Source organism: Cheilinus undulatus, linkage group 22 (genome assembly GCF_018320785.1).
Source record: "Cheilinus undulatus linkage group 22, ASM1832078v1, whole genome shotgun sequence".
In the NCBI taxonomy this organism is placed as follows: Eukaryota; Metazoa; Chordata; class Actinopteri; order Labriformes; family Labridae; genus Cheilinus; species Cheilinus undulatus.
Genome location: NC_054886.1, coordinates 17,367,724 through 17,381,488, shown reverse-complemented (window position 1 = coordinate 17,381,488; position 13,765 = coordinate 17,367,724). Strand labels below are relative to the sequence as shown.

General features: G+C 38.9%; 1 protein-coding gene across 3 annotated transcripts in view; it reads right to left on the bottom strand.

Moving 5' to 3' along the window:
• LOC121505037 (pre-mRNA-splicing factor ATP-dependent RNA helicase DHX15-like) overlaps positions 1 to 13,765 on the bottom strand; it is a 52,555-nt gene that overhangs the window by 33,201 nt on the left and 5,589 nt on the right. For all 3 annotated transcript variants that reach the window (XM_041780167.1, XM_041780169.1, XM_041780168.1), the window contains exons 5-6: positions 12,371 to 12,589; positions 790 to 957 (exon numbers count right to left, since the gene is read on the bottom strand). In XM_041780167.1, the coding sequence (XP_041636101.1) occupies positions 790 to 957; positions 12,371 to 12,589 (387 nt within the window). The remainder of the gene's footprint in view (positions 1 to 789; positions 958 to 12,370; positions 12,590 to 13,765) is intronic.

The window sequence follows — 13,765 nt, the reverse complement described above, 5'->3', positions numbered from 1 at the left end:
AATTCACATTAAATTGAGCTCTTTTGGAACCATTGTAATGTGTTTAACTGTGACAGGCCCTAAATGATTTCCCTGCTCATATGTCGGCCTGATCCGCCTCAATTAGAGGGCTTGTAGCATTGAGTCATTCATCAACATCGTCCCCTATCAGATGCCAGGGGTGAGCGTTTGCTCGTTCACTGGCAGCGATGATATTCTGATACTCTGTCAGATCCCTGGCCAACAGTGTGGCAGCACAGGTGGTGCTGCTGCTCTGGTGATGGGCCCATCTGAATAGAAAGTGTCAAGTGAAAGAGAGGAATTGTCTCGGGTCTGTATCAATAAGAGGATCATGCACTCCTCTGAGATTAAGTGACTGGGGAAGAAAAAGGGGCTTATTTTATGTATGCCAAGTGGCGTCTTGTTTGTGATCAGCTCATATTTGTGCTGTTTGCATGTTTTCAGGCAGGCAGAGGTCCTAGGACTCCTTTCTGAGCTGTAGCAGGGCCTGTGCAAATGTAGTAGAAAGATAAAAATGACTGAAAATGCAGTACTTTCCTCAGGCTCAGAGGGCGTGAGTTATACCCCAGTTATAATTTAGAGCAGAGAATCGCATGCTGACAAAAGCAGCATATGTTGTGTGAGTCAGTTCTGCGCTAAAGCTGAGAAAGGGGAAAAAAAAGTTTCAGTCCCTACCTTCCAGCTCTCTCGCACCTTATTCCCCATCTGGCCCTTCTACATCAACCCCACTCTGTTTCTCCCCCTCCCTCCTCACGGTGAGTGTTTCTACAGTAAAAAAGGCAGTTATACCTTCCTTCCGATGGCGCCATTTGGTTTATTGGGTGGAGGAGGCTCGAAAATCCTCTGCTGCTGCTGTGGAGGCAACGTCGAGTACAAGGGGATGATTTTGATATCGCCGACCTCAGGGCCCAGGTCATCAATCTCCCTCTTGATTCGCTTGCAAGCTTCATCGATTTCCTAAAATACGGAAAGAGCGACAATAAATCCAGGTGCACACAGAAGAATCAAACAGGTCCTAAAGAACACCTGGATAGACAATGGCAGCAAATCTGGATGACAGTTGAGGTGGAGGCGAAGGGAGGTGGCCGGGGAAACCGTGGTTCCCTTCTACAGTACATTTGTTCTCTAACTATCGCTCCATCTGACGGAGGAAATTAAACCTGGACTGCAGAATGCTTTGCTGAGCTCCCTGTGGCTCTGTTGTCAAATGCAGCAATCATGGAAAACACGAACACACAACCGCACAAACGACACAGGCACACATACACAGAGCCAGACAGACTCAAACAGGGTTCATTATTCCACAGTGCAGTATTGTAGAGGGGAATGTGAGATGAGACTGCAGCACTGATGCATAACCAGCGGCAAATCATGGCAGATCAGTTTAGTGAAGCTGAACGTTCTAGAGCCGGTGGGCTGGCAGACAGACTGAGGACCCGAGCAGCGCCAGGAATAAGAAAGCATGATAGTGAGCATGGGGCTATGGCCTTTCTCTGCAGGCTCATCGTTTATGTACTTAATATGCCTTAACAATCCAAAGGCCTGCCATGCTTGTTTGGGTTCTTAGGATTTTGGGATTACTTTATTGTTCTGGTTATCACAGCTGTTTGGCTTCACTCGTTATGTTCTGTTAGTTTTTGCTTATGTTGGAGCTTATAAGTTTGAGTTATGATGCTTTTTTGGTTCTTGTTTGTTGCTGTTTGGTTCTTTGTTTCTTCTATTGATCTTTTGGGGGGGGGGGTTCTTATGTATTTGGGTTCTATCGTTTGGGTTCTTCTCTATTGTTTGGATTCTTATAAGTCTGTTTGGGGGGGGGGGGGGGGCGTAATTTTTTGGGTTTTAATTTTTTTTGGGTTCTTATGTTCCTTGGGTGCTGTATTTAGGTCCCAAGGTTGGGGATCGTTGAGTCCTATTTTGCTTTTTTTGCTGGGGGGGGGGGTATCTTAATTTTTGAGGTTCCGTTGTTTGGGTTCTTATGAGTGTGGTCACTGTCTGAATTTTTTGGGGGTTCAAATATTGTTTGTTCTTATGCTTCTTTGGGAGGGCTTGCTCTTTTTTGGGTTCTACTGTTTTTTTGGGGCTCTCATTTTTTTGTTCTGTTGGTTGCGAGGGTATTCTTGTATCAGGATTCCATTGTTTGGGTTTTTATTAGTCTCATTTCTGTTGTATTTTGGGGATATTGGTTGACTGGGTTCAAATGTTGTTTGGGTTCTTATGTTTTTTTTGGGGGGGGGGGGTTTGGTTTCTATTGGGTTTTTTTGGGTTCTTATGTTTGGTTTCTGCTGCTCTTGAAGGTTCCTATGTGTTTGGTGTCTCATGTTTCTTTGGGGTCTAAATTTTTGGTTTAAATGTTGTTTGGGTCCTATGGTTTTTTTGTGTTCTAATGTTTTTGAGTTCTGTTGTTTTTAGGGGGTTCTTATGTATATGGATTTCGTTATTTGGGTTCTAATGTTTTTGGTTTCTGATGATTTTGGAGGTCTCATTTTTTGTTTGAATTTATTTGGGTTCCTGTGTTTTTTGGGTGGGTTTTCATGTATTTAGGTTGTATTGTTCGTGTGTGGTCTTGTGTTTTTGGGTTATATTTTCTTCAAGTTCTAATGTTTTTCAGTTCTACTGTTTTTAGTTGTTTTGTTTTTGTTGTTTTTAATATTTTGCTTCTAATGTTTGTAGGGTTCTTATGTTTTCTGGGGAGTTACTTGTATTTTGGGGTTCTACTGTTTTAGGAGGGTCTTATGTATTTGGGTCCTATAGTCAGGGTGTTCATGTGTTTTGGTTCTATAGTTAAAGGGGGGCTAATTTTTTTGTTTCTTTTGTTGTTTGGGTTCTTATGTTTTTGGAGTTCTAATGTTTCTTGTCAGGGAACAGATATGTTCCATTTTTTTTTTTGTTTCAGATCTTAAATTTTGGGGTTCTATTGTTGTTTATGTTGTTATGTTTCTGGGTTCTACTATTTGTTGTTGAAGGAGGGATATATTCTGGTTCTTTTGTTTCAGATCTTGAATTTTGGGGTTCTACTGTTGTTTGGGTTCTTACATTTTTTGGGGGGGGTCTTATGTGTTTGGGTTCTTTTGTTTTTGGGGTCTTATGTTATTGCTTTTTTGTTCTCTGGGTGCTTTTGTGTGTTTTTGTCATGTTGTTTTTTCTGATGTTTTAGTTGTCATGTGGTTTGGTTCTTTCATTCTTTTATTTTGTTAGATATGGACGATTTATTATTGGTCTTCTATGTTGATATTTTTCTAGTATTCTCTTTAATGACGTATTTAAAGTTTCAATGACAAAACCTTCCTAAATTATTTGGAGTTTATGTGGATTTTTCATTTTCGTGAGCTGTAAGCTGTAATCATCAAGATAAAACTTTAAAAGTCTTGAAATGTTTCATCCTGCATGAAATGAATCTAGAATACATGGAAATTTTACTTTCTGAGGTAAATCATGAAGAAAATGAACTTTTACATGATATTCTATTATTCTATTCTATTACCTGTATATATTTCAATGATCTTGTTTTAAGGTACTTTCAAGACTGGCAAAGAAAATGTTCCAGCATTTTCTCCCTGAGAACTGAGAACCATCATCTTTTTTTTGCAAACAACAATCATTTAATCCTCATGAAGCAGCACTTACTACACGTGTCACAATACAGCCTATACTGTTGCACCACCTGCAGGCCCATGGGAGCAATACAGCAGGTTTTCATAAAGAGGCACAAAATGCAGAGACAAACAGGATTATGAAAATTATGTTACTGTTGTTAATGGACAGACAGCAGGAGATATCAGAGATCTTTGTGCAAGCTCATTACTTTGAAGGCGAACAAAACAACCCATAAAAGCAGTTCAGACATAGTTTTTCCTCCTCTAGAAGCAAACTGTGCTTAAGTTAATTGAAGCATGACAGAAAGCGACAAAATCTGAAGCCAGGAACACTTGTCTCGACATGAGAAAGCACCAGAGTGACATTTCCTGTTTTCCTCCTGGACTGCAAGTGTGTTATTAGCCCAGTTTGTCCCCTCGTTCATCGCATTAAGTCAAAGCCCGCTGATGGCCATGTGCCTCTTAATCAACACACTGACAAGTGGAAAACGGTAAATCTGAATGGATTGGTAAAATTAGCCGGGGTATTAATAGCCTATCAAGCCTCTGGATGCAGCAGCTGCCATAGAGAGAAAAAAAAGGGGACCTCTTTGCCAAAGCGCTGGAAGCAAGCTGGCTGTCTGTCCCTTAGGGACATCAAGACAGAGTGTGGCTGTGTGAGTGTGTGGGTTTGTTTTTGCATGTGTGCCTGTGTGTGAGCAAACACAGAGGGGCAGTTGGCCAGTGTTGGGAACCTGTCCACCAGCTCTCCCTGCGACCCCAGCAGCAACAATCTACAGCCAAGCTAATGAGCGACACATTTAGGCACTCCTCTTGACTAGCAAACAACCCCCCTGCCAATCCCCGTGTTTTGATGTTAGCAGCTGAGGGGGAAGCTTAAATATTAGGACTTATCTTTGCTCAACAGCTGTGATAAGTTTCAAATTTCTTGTTTGGAGTTGGTGCTTCAGTTCTATTTGTTTGTTGAAGCGAAATATCTCACAGGAAAAAAAAAACGAAGAGGGAGAAAAAATAGTCGTGTGCGTTTTGCTTTGGCCTGATATAAATTACAAAGAGTCAACGGCTTGGCCATGGATCTGCCTCCCGATCATTAGTCTACATCAAAGTTGCTGGGAGACTGAAGAGGTTAAGAAGCACTGGAGGGATGCGCTGCAGCACCCTTTGAACACCCATCTCTGCCAGACCTACCACACATTAACTTCTTTAACCCAATTAGGAGAGGGCGATAATGAACTCACTGTGGGAGTGCTCTCGGTAATGCCTTAGCTTGACACAGTGCAGGGGGGTGGAATATAAATCAACAAATTACATCTAACTACAGAAAAAATCCCTACTTTGCCTGCAACTGTCTCAGACTTTACTGCACATTCAAAACAGTGACTGCCAATGTTTCTGGCCATCTGAGCAGCTGAGATCCTGCTAAATCTAAAATCAATCCCTAGCCCTCGGTGGAGCCCTCTTCAAACAACGTGCCCTCCGATGACTTTATCCCCTTTGTAACAAGCTGCATATTGATCCTGATTTGGCAAATGAAATCTGATGTAGGTGCTCTGACACAGTCAAGCTGCTGTTGAGTGACAAATAATTACTGCTAATAAACAAGGACAGAACTACTTCAGTGCTTTTAAAGATTGCTTATGTAGATGAAAAGTTAGTGCACTGCCACAAAAGTTTAAGACATCCAAGAACAACCTGTTTTTCAAACCAGCAAAGCAATTTGTGTTGTGCTGACACCTGTTATACTCTCTAAATGATCATGTCAGCATTACACCCATGATATTACACTAGGGTTGGGAGGTCTGAGGTGCCTCTCATAAAGTCTGTGTTAAACCACGGAATGTATAAAACATGGGCATAGTGTCAGTGTGATCACCCATTCATTTCCGAACATTTTGAAGCTAAACTAAGGAGGTAGCCATGCTGGATATGTTGACCCTCATAGGGATATGTCATGATTTTCAAATATTTTAAAAGTCATTACTTGATAAATATTCCAATTGTTCATCAGACTTTATCACTGGTAATAAGGGGTGTAACAGTATTTGTATTCGTCCCGTACCATCACAGTACGGCTGTCATGGTTTGATGCACCCAGTAACACAATGAATACGTCTGAGTGAGTATTAAAAAAAAGTCGAGTTCTCACTTCAATCCAGGTGGCGGCAATGATCCCAAAAGCTGCCAGCAACCGTCATTACAGAAGAAGGAGCAGTGACAAAAACAAACAAAGAAGAACGATGACACGTGTGGAGTTAGAAAAGCTGGAGCTTCATTTAAATCACCCATATAGCAATGGTGCTCTGGCTCTGTGAATCATATTAACTTTACCTTCAGCTATCAGCCTCGGAGGAGTGAGAGAGGGACTCTGCAACTGTGTCATAGGTAAAGTTATCCTCAGATTTCACATGGCTTTAGCCTCTTTATCCTCCAAGATGGGCTGTGATAAGTTCTTCCAAACTTTATAGCAGGTCCCACTGGTTAAAAAAGTAGTCCAATGCTGAAGTCCGTGTTGAAATCGGCAAAAAAGACACTAATTTGCATACTTAACAAGCTAACTTGCAGTTGTGTGATGATGCATTCAAGTTAGCTGGTAAATTTTAGTGTTTAAAGAATGGGTATAAATATGTCAATATATCAATGAAAATAACCTAGTTATTAAAAAATGTATTTATTTATTAATATTTTTATTCATTGAAGAACTTTTGGGGGGAGGTCACAGCATTATTTATAATTAAAATGTAATTTATTCAGCCTATTTATTTTAATACAATTTAATTAAAAAATTGAAATTAAATTTTATTTATCCGCTTCAATCAACATACCGAAAACGTACCAAACCGTGACTTCAAAACCGAGGTACATACCGAACCGAAATTTTTCTGTACCGTTACACCCCTACTGATAATGTTTAATCTTTATTTATTCCAGCATGTTATGCAGTGCTATCACAGTTTGTTAACTGCCATTACATAAAAAAAAAGAAGAAGCATTACACAATCATGGCAAGTCAGACAAATGGTCAGCAAAACAGACTGTATCATCTAACATCATTAACCCTTCATAGATCCTATGGGACATTTTGTGCATTTCAGTTTTTTTTTAATTATCAAGCCATTTTGGCAGTGTTAAATGAAAATAGCTCTAATTTGCCAGAGGATATTTTTCTTTTTTTTTTTTTTTTTTTTTTTTTGCTGTCTCAGTTCCTTAAATTAGCCTAAAATGGCTAGGCTACACAAAAAAATGACACATTTGTTCCTAAGGACAAAAAATGTCCCATTGAAAACCACTGAAAATGCCATTTTTGAACCAACATTTATTTTAACATAAACTAATGCATCCCTTTATGTTAAAAATTTCTTTTGGACAACTAGGTTTCAATTTTAAATTTTTGTATTGGTCCCCCATATGGCGCTACTTTTTCCCGTTCAAAGCTTGCTGCAAAATTTCACACTTGTTACTGTTTTCTGCAAGCGTCCGTCACTACTGAAGTGATAAGTGTGTCGCTAGTTATGTTGGATAATGATGTGTGTGTAACAACAAAAGTGTGTGTGTATTTTATTTGAGTTGTGCAAACATACTGGCCGTTAAAGCTATGGTTCCCAAACTGGGGTCGGGGGGGGGGTCTCTGAGGCTGCCAAAATTAGATTTGCAAATATTGACTAAAACCATGATAAAGCAGTTATTAAGTAGTTTATACTGAGATTGTTTGATAAGAAAAGCATGCAAAGGCCTTTTTTAGGGTTTTGTCAGTGAAACAGTTAAAATCTATGTTGATTTTTGGCAGCAGTGTGTCACTTTTTATTCTCTCCTTGGGTCCTGGTAGGGTCCCGCTTGTCTTAGGTGCATGTAGGGGGGGGGGGCTTCAAGGAAAAATAGTTGGGAAATACTGCTTTAAGGGGTTAAAATCCCTGAAACATAATTAATATTTGATATGTTTATTTCAGACTGGAGCAGTTTTAAAAATTTGACTTGTTCGAGAAAATATGATATAATTTTTTTACAGCTGATTTCAGGGAGCAGACATTTTTTGTCATTAGGGACAAATGCATGAGCATAAAGGACTCTTAAGGTAAATTAACATAACTTATTTTAAAAAAAGTTACCAGAATTGCTAAGTGCTGATTTTGTAAGCCTATTACAGCAATTTCCATCAAGCTAACTGACATGTACACACTCAATTTAAGTCATCCCAACTACCTTGACTGATACTGAGATCACAATTATCAAACACCATTACTTGATGATTTTACAACATGAGCATATACTTGAAAAGCATATCCCTTGACTTTTCCAAACTTTGTATCAAGAAACTTCGCACATAAAGTGAGGACATTTGTGTTTGGTAGATTATTTCTTTCTTGTAACAATGCTTCTAGGAAATAAATCTTGCCTGTTTATTTCCCTTTTAAATGGTGCCACATTTGTAAGGATCATGCATTTATGGGATGAGCAGCAGAGCTGAGTATGTCTGTTGTGTCAATTAAAAATTAGCCAGATCTTTTCTGCCAATCCCAAACAAAGTATGCTGACAGGGACAACACAGATGCAGTAAAAAATGTAATGCTCTCATTACAGACCTTAATCAAATCTAACCACTAATACTAATGCTAATACTGATGAGCACTGGACTTAAAATAACAGTCTACATCCAAGAATATGGTCTGGACCTGTCCTCTTCATTCTTTAAAGTGCCATTATGAACTGGCACTTAACAAAAAATGAAACTAAAAAAGTCCTAATAACAAACGTCTAAATCTATCAATCAGTCAAGAAGTATTAAAGTAGTGTTTTTATGAGTTACAACCTGGAAGACAGCAGAATGGCTTCATAAAAACATCAGAGCTTCCCACTGGAACATGGCTGCCGTGTGAATACAACTGCAGGTATTAACATGGTCTCCAACACCTTTTTGTCAGAAAGCTGAGAGAAATTACACAGCTGCACCGCCGCTGTTAGCTCTGACAGGCCTCGTCTATTTGTTGGTGCCTCTCTCTCTCCCTCTGTGTGTCTGTGTGTCCACCCTACTGTGACCAAATTCATCATTTTGGGCACGAACCCTGCCCTCCATTACCCATCAGTGGACAACATTTGCAGGGAGGGAAAAAAATAATAAATGACTTAATTTCAGAGATTCGTAGGGAGGGCAGAATCTGGGTCACTCCTCATATTTTTTCCTCTCTGCTGTGTAACTCCCGGTGGTTCCCTGAAAGACACACTCTCACACATTAACATCTAATATCTGAAGACTCATTTTCTGTGAATACAGTGAATTTGTGAATCTGTGCACATGACCCTATGTGAGTGTAAATCAACTATATTAATTATTTAAATGCAGAATCTTAACCTTAGATATGTTTCAAATATTCGCAGGAGTTTATCACCTTGTTTGTTTAAAAAAACTGCTGCAATGACAAGGCAAGTGAGCAGTGGGAAATATCTTAACCGTTCTGTGAGTCATTCAGTCATTTCTGTTTTGCTTGTTTTCAATTTGTCAAAAAATGCCATAGATGTAGGAAAAAGGCTCCTTATTATGTCTTTCACCCAAATAAGGCAAAATGCTTACCTCAACTCTAATATTTCCCCTGAATTATAAATACATCAGAAGAGGTATCTTATTTTTGCGGTTATTCAATATTTACAAATTAATTTTAGTCTATACTGATACTGATACTGCCAAGACTTAGGACTTCAGTCCTTCAAATACACTTTAAAGCTTGAGGAATGATGACTTCAGGTGACATAGGTCTGCTGGTCCAGCTTAAAACTCCACTCACCTAATTGTCAATACGGCCAACATTTACAAGTGATATAGAGATTTGTAAAGCCAAAATTTCAGTTGTAAATATTGGCAGAAATGTTCAAATCTGCTATTACCAAAAAATCAATAATATATCTTCTGGCTGCTGCAAAAAGAACCTTATGTGTGTCATTTTTTTATTAAATGTTGACTTTTCTAAAAGAAAACTTGTCAAACAGGCCATTCATTTTTAAGACTGATGGGACATCCCCTCTGCAAAGAAAAGACAAGGGAACAACTGTCCTCTGGTGCAAAAAAAGTTCAGATGTCTCTCTTGTAAGGAGACAAAGTGTTTGTGGAGGCTGTCAAAAGTCTGCAGATCAGGATGTAAACTGAAACTTTTAGGGACCAGCAGGCATTGCTGCGTCTCTCCTCTGCTCTCTATTTGTCAGTAACAGACACATGCGTTAGTGCTAACATTTTTCAAACCTCTGAGACAAACATGATCGTATACAACAAGAACAGACACAATTTGCAAAAAGTTAAATAACTTTTGAACCACAAATCATAGCCTCTCATTTATTCCTATTGTGCCATTCTAATGATGCTATCCATGCCTTCATAGCCCTTACAGAGGCTTTTCTTGAGAGCCTAGAACTTCAGAGACTTTCCAGAGAATTTGAAGAATAAATCCACACCAGTAACTCTGACACTGTACATCTTTTTATCTTTTGATTGTTTCTGCTGCTAGCAGCTTGGAAAATAATCTTATTGCAATTTTTTTCCCAACATTGCGATTGCAAGATAATATGTGATTGTTTTGTAAGTTCCTCATCTTATGTTTTTGCCGTTAGACACAAGCAATAAATCATTCTGTATGACAACGAACCAACACAATATTAGATATATCACTCTAGGACTCAACAATTTTGAAAAAATATCTTGTGACTTTTTTACTCATTTTGCAAATTCAGTACAAATTGTTGTAATGGAAGGAAGGATTATTGATATGCCATTCTCATTTTGATTAAAAAAAAAAGATTTTAAGACACTATTCTAAAAAGTGAAACTTGTATGACTACATGAGCTGTAGATTGTAACATCTCTGCTGAAAAAAAAATGGTATTTTGACACACATTTAAGGTTAAAGAAATATTGCACCTTCTGCAATTTAAAAACTGCAGCAGATCATATAACGATTTCATCTTAATTTCAATTTATTGCCCAGCCCCACTAACAGCTATCCACTATTTTGCATCCCACAATGCTAGGAGGTAAGACTGAAGTTGTATGTTGTTTTTTTTTTTTTAAGTAATTTATTCTATATTTTTGTTTTTTAACAAACACATGGAACAATAAACAGACAGAATCATCACATATCCGACAGAATGTTTTGTCAACACTGAAGTTATATTGTTTTTAAAAAAAATTGTTATATTTACTTAAAAAAACCCAAATAGCCAATTCAGCACTACTTTTCTGAGCTGAGATAGAACACATTTTTAGTTTTAAGTAAACAAAACTCAATCATTCAAGTATTCTCTGTCATTGTACTCAAATCATTTGAAAATCAATCCTTAATCAGCAGAGTTTACTTTTGCACCATGAGTGAAGTTACCCACTCAGTAAAGTCCCACCTGTACAGCGGCAAACTCAATACACAATAGATGGTATTCTGAACATGATGGAAGAGGCCTTCCAGGTTCAGTATGCACCTTTCAGTAGAGGCATGAATGTTCAAGATTAAAGTATGTGAATGAAATCAGTGAAAACTGCACTGTACTGTGTAGCTGTACAAAAAGTACTTAAATATGTTCTTTTGAGTTGGATTTAAACAGAAATTTTACGTAAAGGAAAGTTTCCACAGTGCAGTTAAACTTAAAAAAGACAAGTTAACCCAATATAAATGTGCCAGTAATGTTCTCAAAAATTGTTTAAACTACTTACCAAGTTTGATTTAATCAGTTTCTATAACGACTGTGAGTAGCTTGTCGGTTTTTATAGTGTATGTAATGGGCTGTGACAAAAAATGATAAACTGTTTCATTGCTGCATCATGCTGTATCAAACTGTGCATAGATTTAGACTTACATCACTCAAGAGATGACCTGAATAACTCATAATGGAGAGAAAGAGACACAGAGATCCTGTGACGTGTCCCTCTGTGTCACTGCAGACAGGAACTGTTTTTAACAATGGCTCATAAGGAGCCAGTACAAAGAGGCACAAGGACCTGTTTTTGTAAATCTGTGAATATTCAAGATTCTTTTTCACTGAACTTTTTTGTCCCCAAGAGATGGTAGAACAAGTTAGCAAAAAAAAAATAAAAGTATCTGCATCAAAAAAATTTAATTAACCTTTGAATATGTAGAGGGATAGACCTTGATCCTACATGTGAAATTTGAAGACAATCAGATGTCTGGTATGAGAGTTACACATAATTCCTATTCAATTGGCGACATATTGAAATGCTTGCTACTGCCGGTGAGACATCCTTTAATGGAACACATGTGTTTTGGCCAATTATTTAGGCCTTTCTTTCAAAATAAGAGTTCAATAGGTTAACCACAATCAAGAGAATGAAGAGTTTGTTAAAATGTGAAACTTGTGAATCGCCCAAAAATGTCAAAATGTGACCTTTAGCTGTTAATAGTGCACTTCCTGTACATTTTAGAGGATGGCTCCAAGAGACATTTTTTTTATCTAATCATGATAAATATGTGTACCAATTTCCATGAATGTAGCTCTTACCCAGTCCCTATCTCACATCTGGGATGCCTGTAGGGCCCCTGCTTGATGGACTTGCACAATTCCACCAAAACACAGAAATTTCCACTGGGGAATAATTTTCTGTGAAGTTTGGTGAGTTGTTGAGTAGTTAAATCCCTCAGATTAACAATTCTTCTGACAGAAAAATAATGCATACAGATACAATAGGGTCCTCGCCAACCAGGGGCAGTGCTTGGGCCCCAGTTAGCTCCTATCTAAGTAGTATCTGATAAGTCTTTATGTATTAATAATTCTGGTTCGGACAATTATACCTCTTGTCCAGTGAGGAAGAGCAGAATGTCCCCTTCAGCCGCTTCACACATGTGGATCTGGATCACAGTCCGGATGGCCGCCTCCAGGTAGTCACGCTCTGGTTCTGGGGTGTAAAAAATCTCCACAGGGTGAGTGCGTCCAGGGATAGTGAGCAATGGGCAGCTGTCAAAGTACACCTGGAACTTTCCGGCATCGAGGGTGGCGCTCATAACGATGACCTGGGCAGAGAAGAGGGCAGAAATGTGAGAGAGTTGTGATTAAAGCTGTGAGCACTCAAGAGTGGAGGGAGTCAACTTTTTATATTCATGATGATAATTAGAGATAAGGACAAGGAGATAAGGGAGCAACTAAATAGAAAATAGATGAGGAGTGCTAAAAGCGAAAAAACAGAATTGATGATGCTAAAAGGAGGAATTTAGGATAAGAGCTCTGGCACTAACCCAAAGATGGCATCAACAGCGTAAAAGTTGGCATTACACTCAAGAGTCAGTGACCTACACGGCGTTCTGACAGTCCTTGCTCCTGATGTTGAGCACACAATGTTCTCTCCGGAGCTATTAGATGTAGCGCATTAGGATTCTGATGGGAAGCGCATCTCCCATTTTCAATCTCAAACATTTTCAGGGGCCAGTGTCTCGGCATTTCGCTTTACGCTCTGCGAGACATCATAATTGCTCTTAATCAAGGCAAATTAAACTTTCCAATTTGGAAGGGGATAGGGATGAAGGAGATAGAGAGAGTGTGGGTGGGCGATCTTTCCCAATAACCTAGACCTCATTTAACAGCCCGGGAACGACAATCTAACCTTTGATTCCATGCTGACAAACAACAAGTCATTATCCATCTGCTTTATGACAAATGTGTCTGGCACACTCTGCCTATAAAACTTCTGCTTGCCTGTTTTCTACCAAACACATGCACTGCTGGTGTCTTTCCCTGGTTGATCACCTTAAAATAGGGCTGACTCTGGGAACAATCTCCCCTAGTGCTGCAATTTCTCCACCCTGAACAGATACACAGCTGTCAGACACTGGGGCACTGTCAGGAAAAATGTGACAAAACGGTGCAGTGACAGAAGAGGGACATTAACACCGACTGTCACTGAATTTATCCTCCAGGGGAAGAAATATTTAAGGCTTTAACAGGGTTTTGTGAGCATTAAGTGGGACATGTTTGTGCAAACAAATCAGACTCCTGTCAGGAGTGTTTTCAACAAGAAATGTCAAGATAGGACAAAATGGACGTGAGGTAAACTCTCATTTCTGGAGGAAATTGTAAATATAGGTGCGGGATAAATAGTTCCAAGATGAGCTAGAACTACAGCCTGGTGGTTATATGCCTAGAGGCATTAATACTGGTTTACTACCTCTATCACTATCTTAAGGTGGTAGAGT